General features: G+C 34.5%; 1 protein-coding gene across 7 annotated transcripts in view; it reads left to right on the plus strand.

The window, feature by feature from the left end:
- The window catches only part of MDGA2 (MAM domain containing glycosylphosphatidylinositol anchor 2), an 819,485-nt gene that overhangs the window by 702,969 nt on the left and 90,976 nt on the right, over positions 1–25,540 (plus strand). For all 7 annotated transcript variants that reach the window (XM_059056743.2, XM_067028497.1, XM_067028498.1 and 4 more), the window contains one exon: positions 4,374–4,643. In XM_059056743.2, coding sequence (XP_058912726.1) covers positions 4,374–4,643 — 270 coding nt within the window. The remainder of the gene's footprint in view (positions 1–4,373; positions 4,644–25,540) is intronic.

Raw genomic sequence — 25,540 nt, forward strand, 5'->3', positions numbered from 1 at the left:
GACATAAATCACAGCAAGATCCTTTTTGACCCACCTCCTAGAGAAATGGAAATAAAACCAAATGGTACCTAATGAAACTTAAAAGCTTTTGCGCAACAAAGGAAATTATAAACAAGACGAAAAGACAACCCTCAGAATGGGAGAAAATATTTGCAAATGAAGCAACTGACAAAGGATTAATCTCTAAAATTTACAAGCAGTTCATGCAGCTCAATATCAAAAAAACAAACAACCCAATCCAAAAATGGGCAGAAGACCTAAATAGACATTTCTCCAAAGAAGATATACAGATAGCCAACAAACACATGAAAGAATGTTCAACATCTCTAATCATTAGAGAAATGCAAATCAAAGCTACAATGAGGTATCACCTCATACTGGTCAGAATGGCCATCATCAAAAAGTCTACAAACACTAAATGCTGGAGAGGGTGTGGAGAAAAGGGAACCCTCTTGCACTATTGGTGAGAATGTAAATTGATACAGCCACTATGGAGAACAGTATGGAGGTTCCTTAAAAAACTAAAAATAGAACTACCATACAACCTAGCAATCCCACTACTGGGCATATACCCTGACAAAACCATAATTCAAAAAGAGTCATGTACTACAATGTTCATTGCAGTTCTATTTACAATAGCCAGGGCATGGAAGCAACCGAAGTGTCCATCAGCAAATGAATGGATAAAGAAGATGTGACACATATATACAATGGAATATTACTCAGCCATAAAAAGAAACAAAATTGAATTATTTGTAGTGAGGTGGATGGACCTAGAGTCTGTCATACTGGGTGAAGTCAGTCAGAAAGGGAAAAAGAAATACCGTATGCTAACCATATATATGGAATCTAAAAAAAAATTAAAATGGTCATGAAGAACCTAGGGGTAAGACGGGAATAACACACAGACCTACTAGAGAATGGAATTGAGGATATGGGGAGGGGGAAGGGTCAGCTGGGACAAAGTGAGAGAGTGGCATGGACATATATACACTACCAAATGTAAAACATAGCTAGTAGGAAGCAGCAGCATAGCACAGGGAGATCAGCTTGGTGCTCTGTGAGCCCCTAGAGGGGTAGGATAGGGAGGGTGGGAGGGAGGGAGACACAAGAGGGAAGAGATATGGAGACATATGTATATGTATAACTGATTCACTTTGTTATAAAGCAGAAACTAACACACCATTGTAAAGCAATTATACTCCACTAAAGATGTTTAAAAAAGAAAAAGAATGAGGTAAAATATATATTTTTTGCAAATCAACATCAGAAAGTCTACTAAAGATAATTCAATATGATATACTTTAGGCGAAAGGAAACATCACAGATTTGGAAGGTCTGTGATGAAAGAAGGAATTAAGGGCAAATAAGCTAACATATATCTGGGTAATTTAAAAAATAGTGCAAGTATAAAGTATGATAATGTCCAATAAATTTTTGAAAGACGAGGGAATTAAAGTTCATGACTCAGTAACATATTTCAGAACAGGAATAAAAGGAACAAAATGTTCTAAGATTCTTATTTTGTCTAAGAGGATGGTAAAGGTATTAACTGATATTTTTGGATAACATAAGTATGCATGTTGCATGCTTTAAGACAATCAATAAAATAATAGAAACAGAACAGTTAAGTTCCCAGCTAGTAGCAGGAAAAGGATTAGAATAATGATATAATCCATTAATACAAAGAAAACAAAGAAAGAAAGAACACAAAACAAACAGAAAGAATAAAAAACAGGAAACACTTGTACCCAGATATGTCAGTATATTAAACTGAAATGAATAAAGTGCTGAGTACTCTGGGTAAAAGAAAAAGATTGACTTTTTTGAAAAAATAGAATATAACAACGTGCTGTTTAAAAGAGGTGCTAGTAAAATATAAGGTTACTGAAAGTATAAAAGGATGGAAAAGACATAACATGTAAATATTAACTAAATGAAAGCCAAGGTAACTATATTAATATGAGACAAAACAGAGTTTTAAATAATAAAACATTAATAGAGATAAAGGAGATATTTCACAAAGATAAAAGTTTCAAATCATCAATAACATAAAGCCAATTTAAATGTGTATGTAATGAATAGCATTGCCTCAAGATATGTAAATCGAAAAGAAGACAGAACTACAAGAAGAAAATTTTTAAAAGCTACTACCCTTTTAGAAGAGTTCAACACTTTCTTCTAAGTTAATCCAAGTAGCATAAATGGGGCGAAAAAAAAAAACCCTAACAACTATATAAATGATATGGACAACACAGTTATCAGACTTAACCCAATAGATCCACATCACATCCCCAAACTACAGACTACTCCTTCTTTGCAAGCACAAACAGGATAAAAATCAATCATATTCTGGGATATAAAACAAGTTTTAACAAATTTCATATGATTGAATATATATGAACAGTTTTCTCTGAATATAATTCAGTTAAGCACAAAATCAGAACAAAGAAAAAATAAAACATAACCATATGATTGGAAATAAAGAAGCACTTGGGTGCACAAATTCAACATGCCCACCAAACTCCAAACTACCCCTTCTTTCTTCCCTGTCTTCATCACTCATCCCCCTCTTGTCTAAGGCATCATTTATGGTCCCATGACATTGCCTTAGTTCAGGCCTTCTCTTTGAGTTTCCTCTCTTTGAGGTTCATGCTCCTCCTATCTGCCACACTATGCCTTCTAAAAGATTGGTTTAATCATATAAAGCCTTTATTTTAAAAAATTTTAAAGACCCTCAGTACCAACAGGATAAAATTCAAACTCCATAGCATGACATTCAAGGATCCTTGATAGAGCCTCTGCTTTTCTTTTCATCTTTATTTCTTCCCAAGCCTTCGTGCACCTTTTATGCATCAGTTATGCTATTAACTTATACTTCGCTAAACATCCTGTTCTCCCTGTCTCCTCCTTACCTTTGCACCTACTTACCGCTCTCCCTGGAATTTCCTCTCTTACTATTCACCCACCTGACCATTTCCTATATATCCTGGGAGATACAATTCAAGTATCACATTCCTTGCCTGGTCAATCCTCATAGTGTTATTCACTTCTTCACTTTCTACCCTAGAATTGTTTTTTGTACATCAGTTTTTTAAATTAGCTATTTAAATGTCTGCCTATTGTGTTAGACCATAAACTACATGCAGATAGGATTTTTTTCTTGTTCATTTCTTTTTCTATTCTTAGCACTTATATAAGGAGGGCTCAAAAATTGAATTTATGAATAAAATTAAAATTCTTATGGTAGCTTAAACATATTTGTTGAAAGAAGCAAGAAGGGTCAGTCGATATGTTGGCTGTGAGAAAGGAGAGCAATATTATAAAAAGTAGATGGAATGACTTGTAAAGAATATCAGATAGCACATTTGGTGTGGTAGTCCTAAAACCTTTTAGCATCCTGAAGGAAGGGCTTCCAGGTAGAGTTGTACAGCTTTTATACTGCACAACTCAAGAGGGTGCCATACACATCTAGTCAAGGATGTGATATTGTTGCCCAGAGCAATCCTGAGTGCAAAAAATCCTGAGTAGTCCCACACAATTTCCTTGATCAAATGAACCATGTCATTAGAGTCCAGGAAATAATTGTTATTTATTATGACAGTTGGGAGTCATCATTAAGAAAAGGCCTGTATTTTGCATAACCTAATGAGAGAGATGTGTAACACCTTTTGGAAATCTTCCCAACAAAAACAAAAAGATTCGGTACCTAACGTAGCAAGTTTTGATTGTATGGGAAAAAAAACTCACAATTAAGCCAAATAAATGAGCCATTGCAGTGGGTTGAAATCCATATCCACCTGTGGTATAATTTGCAAAGTTTGCTTGAGGTTTATGCATGAATATTATGACTTGCAGTCAAATTCTTTCTGACCAAATAATTTAGAAAATAAATTTATATACTTGTGATCCATTTTATTAAATAATTGGTATCCAGAAGCCCAAGGACTGAGCCTCATATGGGATAATTAGAATTCACTGACTTGAACCAATGACTTCATCTGCTTCAGAATTTCATGCTAGTGTGTATACTCTGCTTTTATACCCAGAACATCATTTGCTTGCTAACAGTATAAACCAAACATACTTATGACATTTTATTCTGGGAAGCAACTAGAAAGAAAAAATAAACTCTGCTTAGCTTCACCTGCAAATGCTTTTTTAAAGCAGAGTCTTTTTCATTGCCCACACTCAGGAATCACATTTCCCTACCCAAGCTGAAATTCCCAGGCCTAAATATGTTCTCCACCCACCTCTTAATATTCCTTCCCCGTTGCTAGATGCATTCTTGAAAATAGCTTCTCACAGTAAGAGTAGCCACTGGCTTATTGCACACCACATATTTTATCTGTTTTAATATCTCTTTTCTACAGATCCTCCTGCTGTGGAACCAGCATTCCTGGAAATCCGGCAAGGACAAGACCGCAGTGTCACTATGAGCTGCAGGGTCCTGAGAGCCTATCCAATACGGGTGCTGACCTATGAGTGGCGCTTGGGAAACAAATTATTACGGACAGGTCAATTTGACTCTCAAGAATACACAGAGTACCCCGTGAAGAGTCTTTCCAACGAAAACTATGGAGTTTATAATTGTAGCATCATAAATGAAGCTGGAGCAGGGAGATGCAGCTTTCTTGTTACAGGTAAGATGCTGAATATTTTGCTTTTTTTTTTGCTTTTTTTTTTAGATCATGGGAACTTAGGCTTATGTCAATATAAGAATGAAAGCATTTTGCAGATCCATGGAGCATACCATGAACAGCTTGACTGTTCATATTTAGAGCTTCTACTCATTTATTTTCAAGGCACGTCTGTTTTAGTAGTTAAGATAGTTTATGTGCCTATAAAATTAGAAGTTTATGTGAACTCAAATAGAGTTGGTGATGAGGTTGCTTATGTTGAGTGTTTCAGTAATAAAGTGACAAATCTTAACTAGCTTTATTTAGATCAAATTGCAAATATTAATACATATTTTCTTTTGCAAGTTTAAAATCCTTTGCAATCCAATACCTGCTGTGGTTTTAATAGTAGAGAGTGCTTTCTTTCTTTTTCTTGTTTATTTATTTATTACTTCTCAATGTATGGTGAATCTTCATTTTGTCCCTGGCTTACCACAGGACCACAGATATTCAAAGGGAAATCAATATAGTTGTATCTGGTATATAATGAATTAGAGAGAATTATCATTTTTGATATCATTATCTTTTAATGTATTTAAGGAATATTAAATCTGTATTAAATCATACATGTTTATTTAAATTATTTTGGTAATCTAAATCTGTGTAATTTTTGAGCTAGGGTTTAGGCATACATTAAAAGGCTGTACTCTGGGCTTCCCTGGTGGCGCAGTGGTTGAGAATCCGCCTGCCGATGCAGGGGACACGGGTTCGTGCCCCGGTCCGGGAAGATCCCACATGCCACGGAGCGGCTGGGCCCGTGAGCCATGGCCACTGAGCCTGAGCGTCCGGAGCCTGTGCTCCGCAACGGGAGAGGCCACAACAGTGAGAGGCCCACGTACCACACACACACACACACAAAGGATGTACTCCTTTTCATTATTATTTTGTTCCAGATAAAATTGTTTGAAACAGTTATAGTGTTTATGCTACTAAAAGAAGAAACTGGACATTGTATGTTATCTGGAAAGCAATCATAAAAATCATGATTAAAATGCTTCAGAATTAATTAAATCTTGTTCATTGGTAATATAAATTCTTATTAGTAAATTCTTACTCATAAGAGAACTCTCTAATATGGATTGCCTTGAGACATTTTTGCTTCCTGAAATGGGATATTAGGTGGATCAAATACAATTGACTAACCAAAGAATATGAAGACATCCTCTCTGCTGGATCTTACCACCTCTTGGTTTTGCAATCTCTTTTATTAACATTCAGTTGAACTTAAGGTTTTTCTACTTTGATACTTAAAGTGAACTATTAAAACAAAATAAAAAATCCCTAGGACAATTACTTAACATGGTGATCTAATTTTTCTTCCTAGGAATACTTACAAGGGTAAGGGAATGTATTCTATTACTCTATGGGGTAATTTAAATGGCATGATATGCTTTCATTCCTTATTTATATGTTATTATCCCAAGCAATAAGAATCCTTCAAAGGCAATTGTTTTTCACATATTGGTACAAATGGAGCACTTTACTTTCTTTCATTAACCCTCCAAAATAAAAATACTCCATAAAATTAACTAAACCCATTTCTTCAATCTTTTTGGCTTTATACACATTCTGATTTTCTCTGGTGACACTGTTTTCTTTGACTGGTTTAGACCATGCTGCCTCTGCAATATTTTCATTTGTTCTTATTATATGATCCAAATCCTATTTTTTGAGCTAGAAGACAAGCTGCGACCAGAATAAACACTAGCTCCATTCTCCCATTCCAGATCCTTGGGGTGCAGTAAGTAGATTTCAGTAGTTTCAGGAAGGAATAAACCTGTTGTGGATTGCCCCATAGAGGGAGAGGAAACAGCCCCGTGAATTAATTTGTTTCCAGTGTGCATTTTTCAATCTCCAGGTCAACCTCATTGTTTCAAGATCTCCACATAAAATCTAATAAAGTTTTGAAGAAGAGAAAAAGAAATGATTGAATTCCAAATACAGTATAATTCAGGAAAATATATAAGGAAATCAATGATTCCATAGAATCAGACATCTGGAAGAAACTTTGAAAGGCTATTTAGTTTTCTACTAAAACATACCAGAATTAGTAGTAATCCTTATCAATTTCCCATAATTCAGAACTCTTTGAAGCTATGCAGAAGAGAACTAGAGAATATAATATATGCAAGGATTCATATATTTATTATGCATATGTTCTTTACCCACAAAACAGATCTTTGAAGACAATTCTTTTTCCTTGAGGCCCAAATTAACTAAGAAACATTTAAATTTTCAAAGTTATAACTATTGTACCAAACTTAAGAATTTAAACTCTTCCACTTGCTTGTCCTAAATGTCCTGAAAGTGGACTTGGTCTGACTGCACATCAAAATGTACAGAATTGAACTAAAAGGCAATGGAAGCCCTCATGTCTATATGTATTCTAGCTCCCGGGAAAGCTCAAAAGTTTGGACGTGTTTTCTTCATTTATATCATGAGTATGCAATGTGTGTGGGTGTTTGGGGGTAGGAGAGTGGGGTTGTGTTTACCAAGAAGTCAGAGGGGGTGTGAGAATATTTTCCTGGAAAGGAAAAGAAGATAGTAAGCAAAGGTATTTTGGGAAGAGTGACCAACCTAGCTTGTTGTGCACTGTCCATATTAGAGAATATTAGCTATAATACTACAAAATACCGTGTACTTTCATTTATTTTATTTACTAGTATTGTTATAGTGAAGTTAAGCCTAGTTTTTTTGTGTGTTTTAAGCCTTTTTGAACTATGGCAGGAACCCAAAATCCATTTATCATATTTTTCTGTGGGAGAATTTTTACAAGTTCTATAAATAAATGTGACATATTAATTTATTATAATAAGTCCACTTGTAAATGTGTAATTCCAAGTATATATGTATAAATACATAGACATAAGTATTTCTATATTAATAAATAGTTTTGTACTGTTTAGCAGATCACTCGAATGGAGCATGGATTTCACTTTATCACAGGTTCAAATGCTCCAAATTAACATTTGGAAAAAATGTTTTTAAAGACTTCAGAACATCTAGCACATTCATTGCATTACAGATACGAGTGAATAACATTCTAGGTTAGATCCTAGCACACAGCTTGATACAGAAAAGAAAACCAGTAAATCTGGGATGATGGAATAGATAGAAGGATGGCCAAGAGTGAATGATTAAATGGAAGGAATCTTACTGAAAATTATTTTTTAATGGGAAAAGAATGAGGGTGAAAGAGTAGTTCAAGTTGAAAATATGTAGTGGGCTGAATAATTTCCCCCAAGAAGGTAAATCCATGTCCTAATCCCCAAACCCTGTGAATATCACTTTATGTGGCAATACATGATTAAGTTAAGGATTTTGAGAGGGGCTTATCCTGGATCATGTAAGGTTAGTGAAAGATTTAATGTCCTTATGGTTGCATGATAGAGGGCCCTAGCATTTTGCTGGTTTGGGGCTGAAGGCCACTCTCATGTCTTAGAATATTTCTGCAGGTCCTAGAGATCACCTGTAATTCCTTGTCACATGTGCTTTTCCAACGTGGCTGCTTAATTCATCAAGCCATGAGGAAGAATCTCTAGCTCTAGTCTGTTAAGATGGAATCTTATATAACATAACCTAATTTCTGAAGGAACATCTCATCACAGTTTTTTCCCACCCTCCATGGGAGAGAATTATACACAAAGACATTAATAACAGAGGTAGAAATCACTGGAGTCACCTTAGGTTCAGTCTGCCACACGTATCAACATTACCTGCTGCTAGGAGTACTTTTAAATACAAGCTACATATGAAACTTTTTTATCTATGGCAATAGTTAAAGAAATTCCTCATAGTTTAATCCCTTTCAATAAACATAGCAAATAGGGTTTTACAAACAAAAATTTGCCTGTGACTGTTGCTTTCACCTCTAATTTGGAAATATTTGTACTGGGATTGTGCATCCTTTTCTTCTGATATATTAAAATATTCAGATTGACATTTTAGAACTACTCTTTTCTCCATATTCAGCACCAGTAGATCAGACACATAACCAAAATTAGACAGATCCTAGAGAACAAATAAATCAAGAGTGAGACATTTTTATGAAAGGGAGTACATGCTATCACTCAGTGAATGTAAAGAAATGGAGGGTGACTGAGAACTGTGATATGCCTAAGACAGGCTGTTGGATTACTCTAGCATTACTTAGTTCTAAAGAATGAAAAGGATGAAATAACAACCAAGTCAAATGTTACTCCAAATCAAAATGTTTTATTCTTGTTTTCTAAAGTCAGATTGAGTTATGTAGTAACTCAGATAGAAAATGTATTTTATTCTCTGGCAATGCATATGTTTGTGCTATTCAGCTGGATACTTGTTTGTTATGAATGTCTAAACATGAACAGCATAACACTGTAGAAAAATCATTAGAACTATCAGAAGTGAGAGCAAATGAACTAATGGAAAAATATCTAATAAAATTCCCTGTGATAACTCTAAAAGGCAAAAAACTTCCATGTCAAATATTTTTCAGAGCCAAAATTCTGTTAAATTTATTAGAATTTTACTTATGATAACAGATAGACTAATGGATCCCAGTGTTTCAGCCAGCCTTATGAATTACAGTTATGTTAAAACTATAGAGCAGAAAATGCATTATATGTCTTAACAACTCTTGATGTATTCTATGGTGTACAAAGTGACTCCACTTGTATTCTTTTCATTCAAACAATTCTGCTATGTGTGTAGAAGAAGCAATATCACCCTTTTATGACTGGTAAGCTACTAGAGGCTAAGGAAACCCAAAAGTAAAATGTGTATCTTCTGACTGTAAATTCAAGCTCTTTGGGACACACCTCAGTAACTCTTTTATTAGTGGTTCTAAAGGAATTTTTGGATAATTAAGCTAGATAAAATGTACATGAGTCCATGCTGAATCTAAAAAAGTAGAAATAAAAATGTAAATATTAATTAAGGAAGTTAATACTATCACTTAGCAAAAATTTTACCAAAATATTTTCTTTAATATTGAATCTAATTTATACAATATTTTAGAGATGGAGCAGAAAGGGATGATTAGAGGGAGGCTTATAGGAGTTTGTGTTGATTCCATCCTAGTCCTTACCTGAGGATTGGGATGCATAGATAAGGTGAAACTGTTGAGGCTTAGCACACTCTTCTGTATCAGGTTCAGAGCAGAAAAGTGACAGTAGAGTTCAAGCACTGATGGAGAAAGCTAGAATTTTCAGCTTAGCAAATTTAGGATATACCTTCTTAAAATTCTGAACATCCTGCTGAGATATCAGAATGATTAAGCCTTAGGAGTCAGGGCCTTGCTTGAAAATAAAGGCTTCTTCTAGATACTCCCAAACAAAGGCTAACACCAAGCCCTGATAAGATTCATGGGGAGGGAGAATTTGGAAGTAGAGTTCCACCAATTTGTAAGAGCAAGTCTCTATGTTCTCCATACATCTCACCCTAATAAAATGTAAAAAGGCAGAATACAGAAGTTTGAGGTGATTAGTAGGTAGCTGAATTACCTACTAGAATAAACAGCGACACTCTTTAGAGGAAGAGAGCATAGTCCAGTTATCTATAATATATAATATGTATTATACATTACAATGTAATAATGTAGTGATAATTACTAACAATGCTCAATAAATAATAAAAATTACCTGACATGCAAGGAAAATAGGAAAGTATTAGCCTTAGTCAAGAATAACAGTGGTCATGGGACTTCCCTCGTAGTGCAGTGGTTAAGAATCCTCCTGCCAATGCAGGGGACATGGGTTCAAGCCCTGGTCTGGGAAGATCCCACATGCTGCAGAGCAGCTAAGCCCATGCGCCACAACTACTGAGCCTGTGCTCTAGAGCCCGCAAGCCACAATTACTGAGCTTGTGTGCCACAACTACCAAAACCCATATGCCTAGAGCCCATGTTCCGCAACAAGAGAAGTCACTGAAATGAGAAGCCCATGCACCGCAATGAAGAGGTGGTGCAGCGGTTGAGAGTCCGCCTGCCGATGCAGGGGACACGGGTTCGTGCCCCGGTCCGGGAAGATCCCACATGCCGCGGAGCAGCTGGGCCTGTGAGCCATGGCCGCTGAGCCTGCGCATTCAGAGCCTGTGTTCCGCAGCGGGAGAGGCCACAACGGTGAGAGGCCTGCATACTGTAAAAAAAAAAAAAAGAGTAGCCCCTGCTCGCTGCAACTAGAGAAAGCCCATGCGCAACAAAAAAGACCCAATGCAGCCAAAAATAAATAATATAAATTTTTAAAATAAACTAAAAAAAAAAAGAGAGAATAACAGTGGTCTTTTAAAAACTAACCCTGAGACAGCCCAGATTTTGGATATAGCAAAGCCTAGCTATTATAATAATTTCAAAGTATTAAAGGAAAATATGTTCAAACATTTAAAGATAAATGCAGTATTTATGAGTAAATGCATAAGAAATTTCAGCAGAGGGAAAAAATCCTTTAAAAAAAACCAAATGCAAATACTATAACTAAAACAGTATAATAACTGGAATGAAAAAATTACCTAGATGGAATGAACAAAATATTGGAAAAGGTAGAAGCGTCAGTGAAATTGAAAGAGCTGAGACAATCTGCTGGATAGAAAAAAGACTGAAGACTAAAGAAAAGAGACCTAAGGACCGGGAAGATAATGAAAAATGGCCTAAATAATTGCAATTGAAGTTCCAGACGTTCTAGAAAAGAATGAGAATGGGACCAAAGAAAAAAAAAGTTTTTCGAACTCACAGATCCAATCATATCATGGAACACAAACCAAGAAAAAATACAAATAAAATCACACCTAGGGGGCTTCCCTGGTGGCGCAGTGGTTGAGAATCCGCCTGCTGATGCAAGGGACACGGGTTCGTGCCCCGGTCCGGAAAGATCCCACATGCCACGGAGCGGCTGGGCCCGTGAGCCATGGCTGCTGAGCCTGTGCGTCCGGAGCCTGCGCTCCGCAATGGGAGAGGCCACAACAGTGAGAGGCCCGCGTACCACAAAAAAAAAAAAAAAAAAAAAAAAAAAAATCACACCTAGGCACATCATAATCCAATTGCAGAAAACCAAAGACAGGAAGTTTTCAAATCAGCCAGAATAAAAATGATATTGTGATGATATGCATGACAGTTACCTTCTCATTAGAAGCAATGTGAGCTAGAAGACAATGACACATCTTTAAATCTTTAAACATCTTTAAAATGCTGTCAGTTAATAATTTTATTTCCAGTGAAAATGTGCTTTAAAATAGGGTCAAACAAATATATTTTTCTGGAAAATGAAAGCTGGAGAATTAGTAGTCAGTAAAACTGTACCACACAATATACCAAAAGATATTCTTCATATTAAAGGGAAAAGTTATCAGTGGAAACCAGGATCTACAAAAAGAAATAAAGAATCTTTTCTCCTATGTTTTCTTCTGTGAGTTTTATGTTTTCAGATCTTATATTCAAATCTTTAACCCATTATGAGTTAAATTTTGTGTATGGTGAAAGACACGGGTCCAATTTCATTCTCTTTAATGTGGATATCTAGTTTTTTCAACATCATTTTTTAAAGAGACTATCCTTTCTCCATTGTGCATTCTCAGTACCTTTGAAGAAGATCAGTTGACCATATGTGAGTGAGTTTATTTCTGGGCTCTTAACATACATACCTACACACCCACACATGAACACAAGGAAACTTTTGGAGGTGATGGATATATTTATTACCTAGATTGTGGTGATAGTAACAGGAGGTATACGTATGTCTAAATTTACCAAATTGTATTATATTAATTATATGTACTTTTTTTGTATACCAATTATACCTCAATAAACATGGGGAAAAAATGAAATGAAGATGATCAGATCCAGTAAATAGGTGGGTAAAGATAAAATTTTTTGTAATTTCCCTAATAAACAGCTGTACAAACAATGGTCAGCAAATTACAGCTTGGGGACCAGCCAACAGTTTTTATAGATAAAGGTTAATTGCAACATAGCTTTCTTCACTTGCTTATGTATTGTCTATGCCTCCATTCATGCTACAACAGGAGAGATGAGTAGTTGTAACAGCAACCATATGGCTCATAAACCTAAAATATTGGGTTTCCCCAGAAGTTCATTCAGATTTTTCCGTAAGATGTTACTGAAAAACCCAAACGAACTTCTGGGCCAACCCAATATTTACGTCTAGCCCTTTGAGGAAAAGTCTGTCAATCCTTGGTTTGAAGCAAAAATAATAACATTATAAGTTAGGGTTTTTAACATATCACGAAGCAAAATGTTACAGCAATAGCACAGTGATGGGATTAATTTGAGTTGTATTGTTCTAAATTTATGACATTTGGGAAGTAGGAACTGAGACGCAAATAGGGACCTCAGAGAAGCATGAAATGTGAAGTGTGATATATTAAGTGATACAATATTGACTCTAAATAGAATCAGTAAGTTAAAGTTGCATAGTTTTTGCCATACAGAAACTTCTAAAAAGTTTTTTAAAAAGTGGTGCCTTGCTGCAATGAACATTGTGGTACATGTCTCTTTTTGAATTATGGTTTTGTTGGGGTATATGCTCAGTAGTGGGATTGCTGGGTTGTATGGTAGTTCTATTTTTATTTTTTTAAGGAACCTCCATGCTGTTCTCTATAGTGGCTGTATCAATTTACATTCCCACCAACAGTGCAAGAGGGTTCCCTCTTATCCACACCCTCTCCAGCATTTATTGTTTGTGAATTTTTGGATGATGGCAGCACTATTTACAATTGCCAGGACATGGAAGCAACCTAAGTGTCCATCGACAGATGAATGGATAAAGAAGATGTGGCACATATATACAATGGAATATTACTCAGCCATAAAAAGAAACAAAATTGAGTTATTTGTAGTGAGGTGGTTGGACCTAGAGTCTGTCATACAGAGTGAAGTAAGTCAGAAAGAGAAAAACAAATACCGTATCCTAACACATGTATATGGAATCTAAAAAAAAAAAACAACTGGTTATGAAGAACCTAGGGGCAGGACGGGGATAATGACACAGACCCACTAGAGAATGGACTTGAGGACACAGGGAGGGGGAAGGGTAAGCTGGGACAAAGTGAGAGAGTGGCATGGACTTATATATACTACCAAATGGAAAATAGATAGCTAGTGGGAAGCAGCTGCATAGCACAGGGAGATCAGCTCAGTGCTTTGTGACCACCTAGAGGGGTGGGATATGGAGGGTGGGAGAGAGGAAGACACAAGAGGGAAGAGATATGGGGATATCTGTATTGGTATAACTGATTCACTTTGTTATAAAGCAGAAACTAACACACCACTGTAAAGCAATTATACTCCAATAAAGATATTTAAATAAATAAATATTTTTAAAAAGTGGTGCATTGAAGAAACTAAAATACATTCGAATTTACTCAAAATATCAGAGGAAAAGATAACAGGTGAACAACAACAAAAACACTGAAGGGACAATGAAAACAATGAGCAAGATGATAGACTTTAACCCAATTTTATTAATAATGACATGAAATGTAAATGAACTTAGCACTTCAGTTGTCAGAAATCATTGGACTGGATTTTTAAAAAAAACAACAAGAAGCAAGCTATCTACAAGATAGACACTGCTATCTTCAAGAAACACATGTTAAATACAAAGACACAAGCTGAAAGGACAGGATGGAGGAATACATAACATGCGAAGAGCACATAAGAAAGCTGACGTGGCTATATTATTGCTGGACAAAATAGACTTCAAGACAGAAAATTTTAAGAGTTAAAGAGGGCCATTTAATAATAGTAAAAGAGGACTTCCCTGGTGGCGCTGTGGTTGAGAATCCGCCTGCGGATGCAGGGGACACCGGTTCATGCACCGGTCCAGGAAGAGCCCACATGCCACGGAGCAGCTGGGCCCGTGAGCCATGGCCACGGAGCCTGTGCGTCTGGAGCCTGTGCTTCGCAACGGGAGAAGCCACAACAGTGAGAGACCCGCGTACCACATTTACCCACAAAAATAATAATAATAGTAAAAGAGCAATTTATAGGGAAGATTATACAGATATAAATATGTGTGGTCCTAATAATAGAGCTTCAAAATTCATAAATAAAGAAGTGCCGGGAGGAATAATATACTCATAATTACACTAAAGGATTTAACATCCATCTATGAATAATTTATAGAATATGTACCCAGAAAATCACTAATGTTTTAGAAGATCTGAACCATACTGCAAGCAAACTAAATTAACTGATATTTGTAGATTATCATACCCAAAGTTTTAAACTACACATTGTTACATGTGCACATGGAATACTCACCAAGATAGATAATATGCTGATCAGACATATTCCTTCTAAAATTGAGAGCAAAACAAAAATACCCACTCTCATTAGTCACAAATATTGTACTGCAAGTCCTTACCACTCCAATAACACAAGGAAAGTAAGTAACATGCATAAAAATTAGAAAGGAAGAAGCAAAATTACTTCTAGTCACAGATTATGTCATTGTTTTTGAAGACAGTGCTAAAGTATCTATGAGAAAATCTACTTGAATTAAGATAATTTAGCAAGAGCATAGGGTATGAAATTAGTATGTAAAATCAATCATATTTCTGTATAATAGCTATAAAAATTTGAAACTGAAGGGTAAAAAATACCATTTCCAGTGATATCAAAGTGTAAATAAATTTAATAAAATATGCACAAAACGTACACTGAAAAATATTTTAAAACTGCTGGGGGAAAGGAACCGAAATAAGTGGAGAAATATCAAGTTCATACTTTGGAAGAATCAATATTGTTTTCATACTTATTGTCTCCGAATTGATCTACAGATTCACTGCAATCCCAACAAAATACCCAGCATGGTTGTTTTTGGTTTTGTTTCTATAGAAATTGAAGAGCTGACTCTAGATTTTATTTGGAAAGCTAAGGCTTAACAATAGCTAGACCTATGTGGAAGGGGAAAGAAAACAAAGTTGGAGGACTCACACTATCCTGTTCCAAGTCTTACTGTAAAGTTACAGTAATCAAGATAGTGTGGGTTTTGTATAAATATAAACACATGGTTCATTGAAACAGGATAAAGGATTCAGAAATAGACCTCTAAGGTCACAGAGATGATACCATATGGTCAAATGAGTTTTTCAAAGTCACCAGCATAATCCATTAGGAAATGATAGTCTTCTGAATAAATTGTGCTAGAACAACTGGATATTCATATTAAAAAAATAAACCTTAAACAATACCTCACATTATGCACAAAATTAATTTAAAATTGATTGTAGTATAAATATAAAAAACTAAAATAGTAAAATTCTAGAAGAAAACTCAGGAGAAAATCTAGGCAAATTTGGAATAGGAAGTAAACCCCCAAAATCACCAGTCATTTAAAAATAATATGAATAATAATAATACAAGCATAATTAAAACTGCAGTCTTCCTGCTCTTCAAAAGACCTCATTTAAAAAGGAAAAAGCTTCCACATATAAGCAATATCATATGACATTTGTCTTTCTCTGTCTGACTTACTTCACTCAGTATGACAATCTCTAGGTCCATCCATATTGCTGTAAATAGCATTATTTTGTCCTTTTGTATGGCTGAGTAATATTCCACTGTAGATATACTACTGTATAGCACAGGGAACTCTACTCAATACTCTTTAATGACCTATGTGGGAAAAGAATCTTAAGCAGAGTGGATATATGTATGTATATAACTGATTCACTTTGCTATACACCTGAAACTAATACAACGTAAATCAACTACATTCCAATAATTTTTTTTAAAAAAAATTATTGGTCTAAAGAAACAAAAAATAGGGAAAAAGGAAAAAGCAGGCCACAGGCTGGAAAAAAATTTGAAATACATATTTGTGACAAAGTGTTTGTATCCAGAGTATATAATTCTTAAAATTCAATAATAAGACTAATGGTCCAATTAAAATTGGCAAGAGACTTGAATATACATTGCACAAAATAGCATACAATTGACCAGTATTTGTATTAAAACTGGTAGCCATCATTTGTTATCAGAGAAATGAAATTTAAAACACAATGAGTTAGAACTACACACACATTATAATGACAAAAGTTAAAAAGACTGACAATAGCAAATGTAGGTGAGGATATATAGTCCCTGAAATTATCACACATTCTTGCTGGGAGTGTAGAATGGGATTTCTGTTTTGAAAATGGCTTGTAACTATCTCAGAAACTTAAATATTTACTTACCAAGTGATCCAGCAATTCCACTCCTAGATGATTACTCAACAGAAATGAAAATGTATGTCTATACAGAGATTTATACACAAACTTTAATAGCAGCTCTATTTATAATAGTGTCTGACTAGAAACAACCCAAATATTCATCAACATGTGGCTGGATAAACAACTTGTGATCTAATCTACTCATGCAGTGGAATTTTACTCAGTCATAAAAGTGGAGACAACTACTGATACAATACATGAATGGGTGGATTTCAAAGACAATTATATTGAATAAACACAACTAGCCAACAGAAAGTGCATACTTTATGATTCCATTTATATGAATTTCCTGAACACGCAAAACTAATCTTTAGTAATAGAAATTATATTCTTTGGCTGGGGCTGAGAGTGGAGTTGATTACAAAGGAGTAGGAGGTAACTTTCTGCAGTGATGGAAATCTCCTATATCTTGATTGGCTATTACATAGTAATATATATTTTCCTAGACTCAGTGAAATCTGCACTTAAAATCTGTGCATTTTATTGTATGTAAATTATACCTCAAGTATTACTGAAAAGTGGATGATATTTGCCAAATAAGATAGGGTTGGGAATAGGTGGTGTTTCATAATATGAATGACATTATTCAATTTACTATTGTCATGTATATACTTTTTCTAACCCATATTGTGTTAATTTTTTAAACATGTGGTTTTTCCTCAAGAATCGTTTGTTCCTTTTTCCTCCCCTAACCTCTAATTACTTTCCTTTAGGAGGAGACAGTAAACTGGTTATCTTCATAGTAGTTCCCCTCCCCAGGATAACCACTACCATCTTTGCCCAACTGTATCTCTTACTTTAAGAGAATGTGACTGTTACATTAAGAATATTGAATGACCCAATATATTGGTAACAAAGGTCATGTATACAAGTGAAATCAGAAGGATATGAATCAGGTTTTGGAGAATTACCATTTTGTAAGCAAGACCATCACTGCTGGGTAGAATAAAGGGAAGATAGAGATATCAGCATAACAGGGTAGGACTCAGTATTCCAAAACTATTGCTCAGAGCTTCCTTATATTATTTTGGGCAGGCATTAGATCCAGTTTTTAGAGGATAAAAAATGGTTTGAAATCGCAGTTTCTCCTGAGAGAAAAGAATTTTTATAATATTCTCTGACACCAGAAAAGAATAAAGCAAAGAAACCCAAATGTAGAAATCCACACATATGTATGTGAATATTATATGTTTAGTATTTCTATTCTTAATAGTCTGTTTAGCACTTAGTACAGTTGGATTTTTTCTGTAGATATTGGGTGGTAATAAAATCAATCTGTGAAAGAATCAAAGGACTTTTTAGTTCAGTGGAATCAAAGCCATATCCCAAACCTCCAAGTGTCTATTTAAGCACTTGGCCTTTGTCCATCACCCTGAAGGGATGATTAATGGATGAGAACAGTGCAAAACTTGTTCCAAAGACATGCCAGAAACCAGACTTAAGATGGTCAGGTGAGAGTTTCCACAGATAATTGCCCACAACCTGATACTTTGTCTTTTCTCAAGGGATATTTTGTGGCATAGCAGTAAGTTGAGAGGTTTTCTTTTTATAAATTCTTTTTGAATTTCAGACCAGAGGATATAATCAAAGTCTTATAATTTTATATTACTTATGTAAGCGTTACTTAAGAAATCACTTTCTTTCATCGTTCTAATGAACTTTGTCTATTTCTAAAGCACTGATCAAAATGACAGTTGCTAATAGCCTCAGGATCTAACTGCAGGCAGATACTTGCTTTGCAGTCAGATCCAGACCAGTGCTTCTCAGCAATACAATAAGAATAGTTATCTGTGCCTTAATCTTTTTCTTGCTCTAGGAGTCATATTCACAGATCTTTTGGTTATTCTTAGAGAGTCACAGTTATTCAGTTTCAATGACTGGTTTCCTTTATTCACATCTAAATCCACTTTATTAATTCAAGTTATATGTTTTGGAGAAAATAAATGTTCCTAGAAGATAAACAGCATACCTTCTGGGCTCCTCTCCAACTCACTTGAACACCTCTTACTCCCTGCCTCAATGATATTCCGCACATTCATATTCAGCAGTGGACCACCCACATGTGTGGCAATGGTGCTTGCCAGGAAGTTAATGTGCTTCCTAAGTACAGCATTTGAACAGTCAGTCCTCTTGGCCTGAGCACTGTTGGGTCAGTTCATCCAGCCGTTCCCCCTCCGTGCACACTTCCCAGCCAGTGGTCCTTCTAGAAAGGTAGATTAAGCTTTCTCCTAATGTCACAATTAGAGTATTTTCTGTGTACAGGTAAAATATTGCAAGCAGGCTTACAAAGAGGAAGACCCCAGAGGAAAGCATTTCATGAGAATTTTATGAGAAGTTGTATATCTACAGACATATACATGCTATATGAAAAGAAAAATCCAAACTGAACAAAAATAAATTGAATCTCTAAAGTTGCATTGTCTTTGGGGTTTTCCCCTTGTTTGGGCATATTCTATTTCAAATTTGAACGCTGGTATGTTTTTCACATACTGTTTCTGTTACATAATTCAGATTTACATAAAATTTCCTCACACTGTACACAACTTCAAGGGAGAATTTCTCTGACTGTCCCTTTTATGGAAGCTGGAATAAGAAAGAAAGGGCAGGAAAGCCTAAAGTGACTTTTGAATTATATGTGAGATGTCTTTTGAGGATTCCTAGAAAAAGGAAAGGAAAAGTTTTGAAGTCTTATAAAAATGTGGGCCCTAGTAAATAAGCAGAGATTTTGGTTATTCCATATCTTGACTCATAAGTATCCATGTATATTTGAGGGGAAGGCATATAGCATTTCTGTTTCCTTTCTGGGCCATATAAGAATTAGCAATTGAGTTTATGAATAAATGGTTGCTAGTTACTTCAGTGATTTGATTTTCTAGTAGCATTTCTTAGGCATGGGATGTATAGGACAGGCAAGGGGAAATGGTCAGAGAACAGGGATATACTCACTATTTTTATAAAACAGTTCACTTGCTACAAAATAGATTTGTGCTTAGTCCAGGAACTGGACACCATGTATGTTTAATCATTTTCTATTTCTGAATCTGCTTCTGTTTTGTGAAATTTAATGATCTATAGAATTTCTTCTGCAACCTCAATTGTCTGTGCTTCCCATGCCAGCACATATATACGTATTACAGAGTTGGCTCATTAACAAGCATAGTTGTGATATATGAAAGAAATGGCATAACTCTTGAAAGGATAGCAAAAGAGCATCACAAAATCAGCCTAGAGCCATGATTGTGACATAGCCAAATGTGGTACTCCAGATAGCTACTCCGACCTTGGCTTCCCTCACCAATGACAAGAAAGTTTGGTGTGTGCTTGCCTCACCCCCTGACAGTTGACATGTACCATGTATTAATGAAATGTTTTTCTAAAATATAAAATGAAGCAAAATAGTTTTGTATTCTTCTGCCTTGGGAGTATTTGATGCAATATTTCTGAAAAGAGAGATTTCTAATAATTTCATTTCATCCTAACATTCCTGAAATAAAATACTTTGAGGAAGGTAGGGATGATCACACCCTCTCAGTCTGAAAGCCAACTTCCTTTGCATATTTAGGTGAATGGTGTAACCTCTCTTCCTTCTCACAAAATACTCATTTGGATCTTTTTGAGGGATGATCTGCAGACCAGACAAGGACAGTAGTCTGCATTATTTCATTAATTATTATATTCATATTAACTTTCCAGATTTGCAGTTCAAGCCAAGTAATATCCCTCTGCATATTTGCCCTTCCGACTTCTGTGAAGACTAAAAGAAGTTAATATTTGTGGAAGTACTTTTTAACTGTAAATTCCTATATAAATTTGAGATACAGTTTTCATCTCAAGATTTTTCTTACTTCATGAGTCCATGGTTGTAGTGGTAAATTAGAATAACTTTTAACAGAAATCCTAGACATATAATTCTGGTAGGTGTCTCAAATACTTGACAGAATAGTAGTGAGCAAAGGCCCTTGGGCCAACTCCATTTTGTACAAGGGGATAATTGAAGTACAGAATTTAAGAGTTGCCTTTTCTTCTTTCTCTCAGGTCAACCATCTTTATTCCCAGAGGAGCTCTCCAGATTATTTTTGTTTAGAACATGTGGTTTTTAATACACATAACACTTACTTAGATATTTCCAAGTAAAATATCAATGGATATATAATTTTTATTTCTAAACTTTCTCTAAACCCTTAGCAGTTTCCTATTTACATGCCTAATGTGAAAGCTAATTGTTTCATCAAATCCAAATCATCTTTTAAATTTTTTGGACCGGATCCTATTCTAAACCTATTGTGGAAAAAAAACCCTCATATTATTCATATTTAACATCATTTTTGGCAAAGTACATTCAGGGTTTTAGAGTAAAAGGGTTATTCATTTAAGTTAAAATGTTATCTGGTAAGTGCATGCATTTATTTTATATTACCCAAGACAACCATATATATTTGGGGCGTAAGCCAGTAACTACTTTGCATAAATATTTTGTTTTCTAGGCTGATGCCAAAAAGGGGTCAGAGGTGACTCAATTGTGTTGAAATAGTGCTTCATTGAAGTTTTAAAAAAATGAATAGGAACTCATTTAAATTTGTCTAGTTTAGTTTTTAAATTGCTTCAATTTCCTGTGCTTTTAAACGGTAACAATGGAACCAAACTATGGAACTCTTCCTACAGAATTTTATTTTACAATTTTTCTTTTTTTTTTTTTTCTTTATGGGAGAGGGTACAATGTGAGATTAATGTTTATTAAATACTTATTATTTCCGAAGTGCTATCATAGGTATTTTATATAGACTATGTCAAATAATTTAAGTAGAATAAATTTTAAATTTTCATCCATTGGGATCTCCAGAGATATCTTTTTAACCTAACTACTTCATAAAATAATTATTATTTTTGAGAGCCTCCTTACCAGGAACAAATGAATCTATCATTATTTGCTGACTATACTATATTCATTAATTCTTTATTCTATTAAATAAATAATCTTGACTTTATATGGTAGATCCCTACTCAAATAAAATCATGCACCCTACTGAGAAGTATCTTAAATTGGGGAGAATTTTTACAGTGGGAAACATATCACATTAGCTTCCAACTGAGATGGATATATGTGGCTTGAGCATTTAGTGATTTGTTAAAATGAACGCTTTTCTTGCAAGAATTACCAAGCCATATTACTTCTGAAAATCCTACCTGATTGCCTACCTATTGCAGTCTGAGTGATTTGTTTCCTAATAACAAAGGGCAGGATTCTTGGTAAGTTATACAGTCTTTGCGCCTGATCATCATTTTCAGTTTCTACTTCCTAGCAAATACGCCTGGAGACCATATTCTTTGGTCTTATTTTAATGGCCTCTGCCTTCCTAGAGATTAAGAAAAAGGCTAAATTATTAATATATGAAGATGATTTTAGGAGAGTGTATAAAATTGGATCTTGTGTTCATTCCACATTTCAAGAAATGAAGTAAAAATGATATTTTAATTTAGACAATTTGAACTCATTATAGTTAAATAATTTTCTGAGTGGATATTTCTATAAACATATTTACTCTAAATATATAATCATTTAGGAAGTATCTGTAAAGGAAAATTGAATTATATGATAGGATATTATATTCAAGTGAACTTATTGAAGCAAACTGTGAAAAGACTAAGTTAGTTTTGCACACAAGTCTTAAGTATCTTCTTTTAATGTTTTTTTGTTAATTAGGAAAAAAGCATTGGTATCTATGTAATTTTAATTACTTAACTCTTACACTTCGTGCTAACATATTTTATTAAATAGTATGAATTTTATGAAGATGTTTCATGAGAATCTTGCTATATGGCATTTTCTCTGAATGCATTTTATAAGGTTATGTTAATAACTAATCAACTTTGCACCTATGTGGATCAAGCAAGAATAACTGAGATTTGTCAACTTCTAAGTAAATATACAAACACATTATTCCATTTTTCTCTACATCAGTTTTTGTTATTCTAATAATATACTTTATTGATCTATTGATTATTCCAGCAAATTTTGTTTATTTAAATAAAACTTTAAAGGCAATTTGTGTAAAGGCTTTCACTGCAACAAAACTGACAACATCATGTTATTTATCCTAAGAAAGACCCTAAAAATAAATTGAAAGGAATTGGGCTAAAATACTCCTTTCTACATTACAACTGGAAAATGATGAAATAATCTTTCAAGATCCTACTGAAATTGGTTATACATATTTGAGTGTTCTGTTCTGGGGAGATATTTTCATTAATAATATCAACAAGTTTAAAAATCTTTTCCCAATCAACAAAATTTTAGTTAATGTACTTGTGATGACAACTCTGTAAGCAGTAAGTACCTGAATTACTCTTCACTCCACTCCAAAAAATACAGTGCAAATGACCATTTACATGAAAAATTTTAGTAGAGATTTTTTTTTTAGTTCAATTTGTTTTCTTCATATCCTCAACTGAGGGGACAGTATATAAAAAATGAGGTATCTGCCATCAAAGTGTTTATAATCTATTAAATAAAATAATTTAACATGGGGCTTCCCTGGTGGCGCAGTGGTTGAGAATCCGCCTGCCGGTGCAGGGGACGCGGGTTCGTGCCCCGGTCCGGGAGGATCCCACATGCCGCGGAGCGGCTGGGCCCGTGAGCCATGGCCGCTGACCCTGTGCATCCGGAGCCTGTGCTCTGCAACGGGAGAGGCCACGACAGTGAGAGGCCCGCCTAGCACAAAAAAAATAAATAAATAAATAAAAGAATTTAACATAACCATAGAAAGGGGGCAAATATTATAATTTGGGCAGTGCATGGAGTTAGTACAGCATTTTAACAGCCACCACTGTATCAAAACGATGCAAGATGTAATAATAAGGATTTTATGAATAATTCTGAATCCTATTTTTTATTTGTCATTAAACAGGGTCTTATATAGAATAATTTAAGCATGAGAAATGAGTGCTTTTAGTCAACGTTTTCTTTTAAAGGTTTTAAAATATGTGATGTTTTAAATACCTCATTAAATCTCTATTCTAAATATTATTTTTATTTACAATTTTTTTTGGTTTAATAATGTTGATATATCAGAGAATAACACATTGAATACCAAAAGGCTATGATAGTAGTTGACCATTTTGGGGGGTGAATACACTAATGATATAGTAAATCTATTTCAATTTGCTCTAGAGAATTTTTTTTTAAGTATTCCTTGTATACATCTGCAAACTATAATTGGTTCTTTTAATCAAATGTCTATGAGAGATAAACTAAATTATCTTAAAATTTATTAAAGTCTTTGTCAACATGTAGCTACTACACATGAGAATATTGAACTTCTAAGTCTTTTCATTTTGGGCACTTTTTAAAATTCCTTGGGTTGTTTGAATACTTATGAAAGATATAGATTTTCAGCTGTGAGTATGTACAATTGGAGAGACCTGGCCAATTCTGAAAATCATAAAATTTGGAATATTATTAACATGTCAACTCATTGGATAAGTAGAAGGATTTTGAATTTGTATTACATTACCGTCTCAAATTATATCATCTTGAACTACATGAACTAGTAGTATCTATAATATCATAGTTGAATAGTTGTGACAGATATCTTATGATCACAATTTAAAGCCTTAGAATACTTACTATCTGACCCTTTACACAAAAAGTTTGCTGAAGCCTGGTTTAGAAGGTGGTCTGGTAGAGTCACAATTACCTTAGGCATCCTTGAGGAGAAAGGGAACAAGTTACAGAGTTTCTGAACTTTTTCTTCCCTGGCATATCAATATTTATGTTAACATATCCTTATCAAAGCTCTCAAAATAATATTTTAAACTACAATCAGAAATAAAAACATATAAATGCTATATCAATTTTACAGTAATTATCCCATTTTATTTTCTTTTTGAAAAAATCATCCTAAATATCATATTGATGGATTAATATTAAAAACATAGGCATGCCTAGGGAAGGTTGTTCTTGGTCAGTAGCATTAAATTTATTTAATGGCTATAATTAAATTAAAACTGGCTTTATTTAGAGATATTATCTATTATACCACAATTCTGATTTTTTTTTAAAAATGTATGTGTGTGAAAATTGAAACATCAATATTGTTCTAAAACAAAAAGGCAGTAGTTGCTTTACATTGTTCAGTCCACTCTATTGGCCCCAATTACATTATGTCTAAATCTGGGAAAGGGCCTCTAATCAGAGAAATAAAAATGATCATAAAGAAAATATTTTCAGGAGTACTTATATATTGATGTAGTATTACAATGTGTTTTCCTAATTAAATGTTAAGTATGGTAGTATAAATATTTATCATTGAAGAAAGAATAATTAAAGAAAGGAAAGATAGTTATGATTTGGGTACCAAAAGGTAAGAATTGATAAGCAGGTAGAAATTACACCAAGAAAGCATTTCAGTTTAAGGAGTCAAAATGTATGAGGATAAAACTAGAGTTTTAGGAACTTTCAGTCACTGTCAAGCTGAGTCACTAGAATGTAGGCAAGCGAAACACAATATGGAGAAAAGTTTACTGACTCATTTATACAGTACTGAGATTGCTGTTTTTACTGATCTTGCTGTTATGTGGTACCTCGTTTCTAACATCTCATCTTAATTGGCCCATTAACCTCATCTCCTATGGGCTTAAAATTCCAGCTCCCA

This window comes from Kogia breviceps, chromosome 3 (genome assembly GCF_026419965.1).
Source record: "Kogia breviceps isolate mKogBre1 chromosome 3, mKogBre1 haplotype 1, whole genome shotgun sequence".
NCBI classification, from domain to species: Eukaryota; Metazoa; Chordata; class Mammalia; order Artiodactyla; family Physeteridae; genus Kogia; species Kogia breviceps.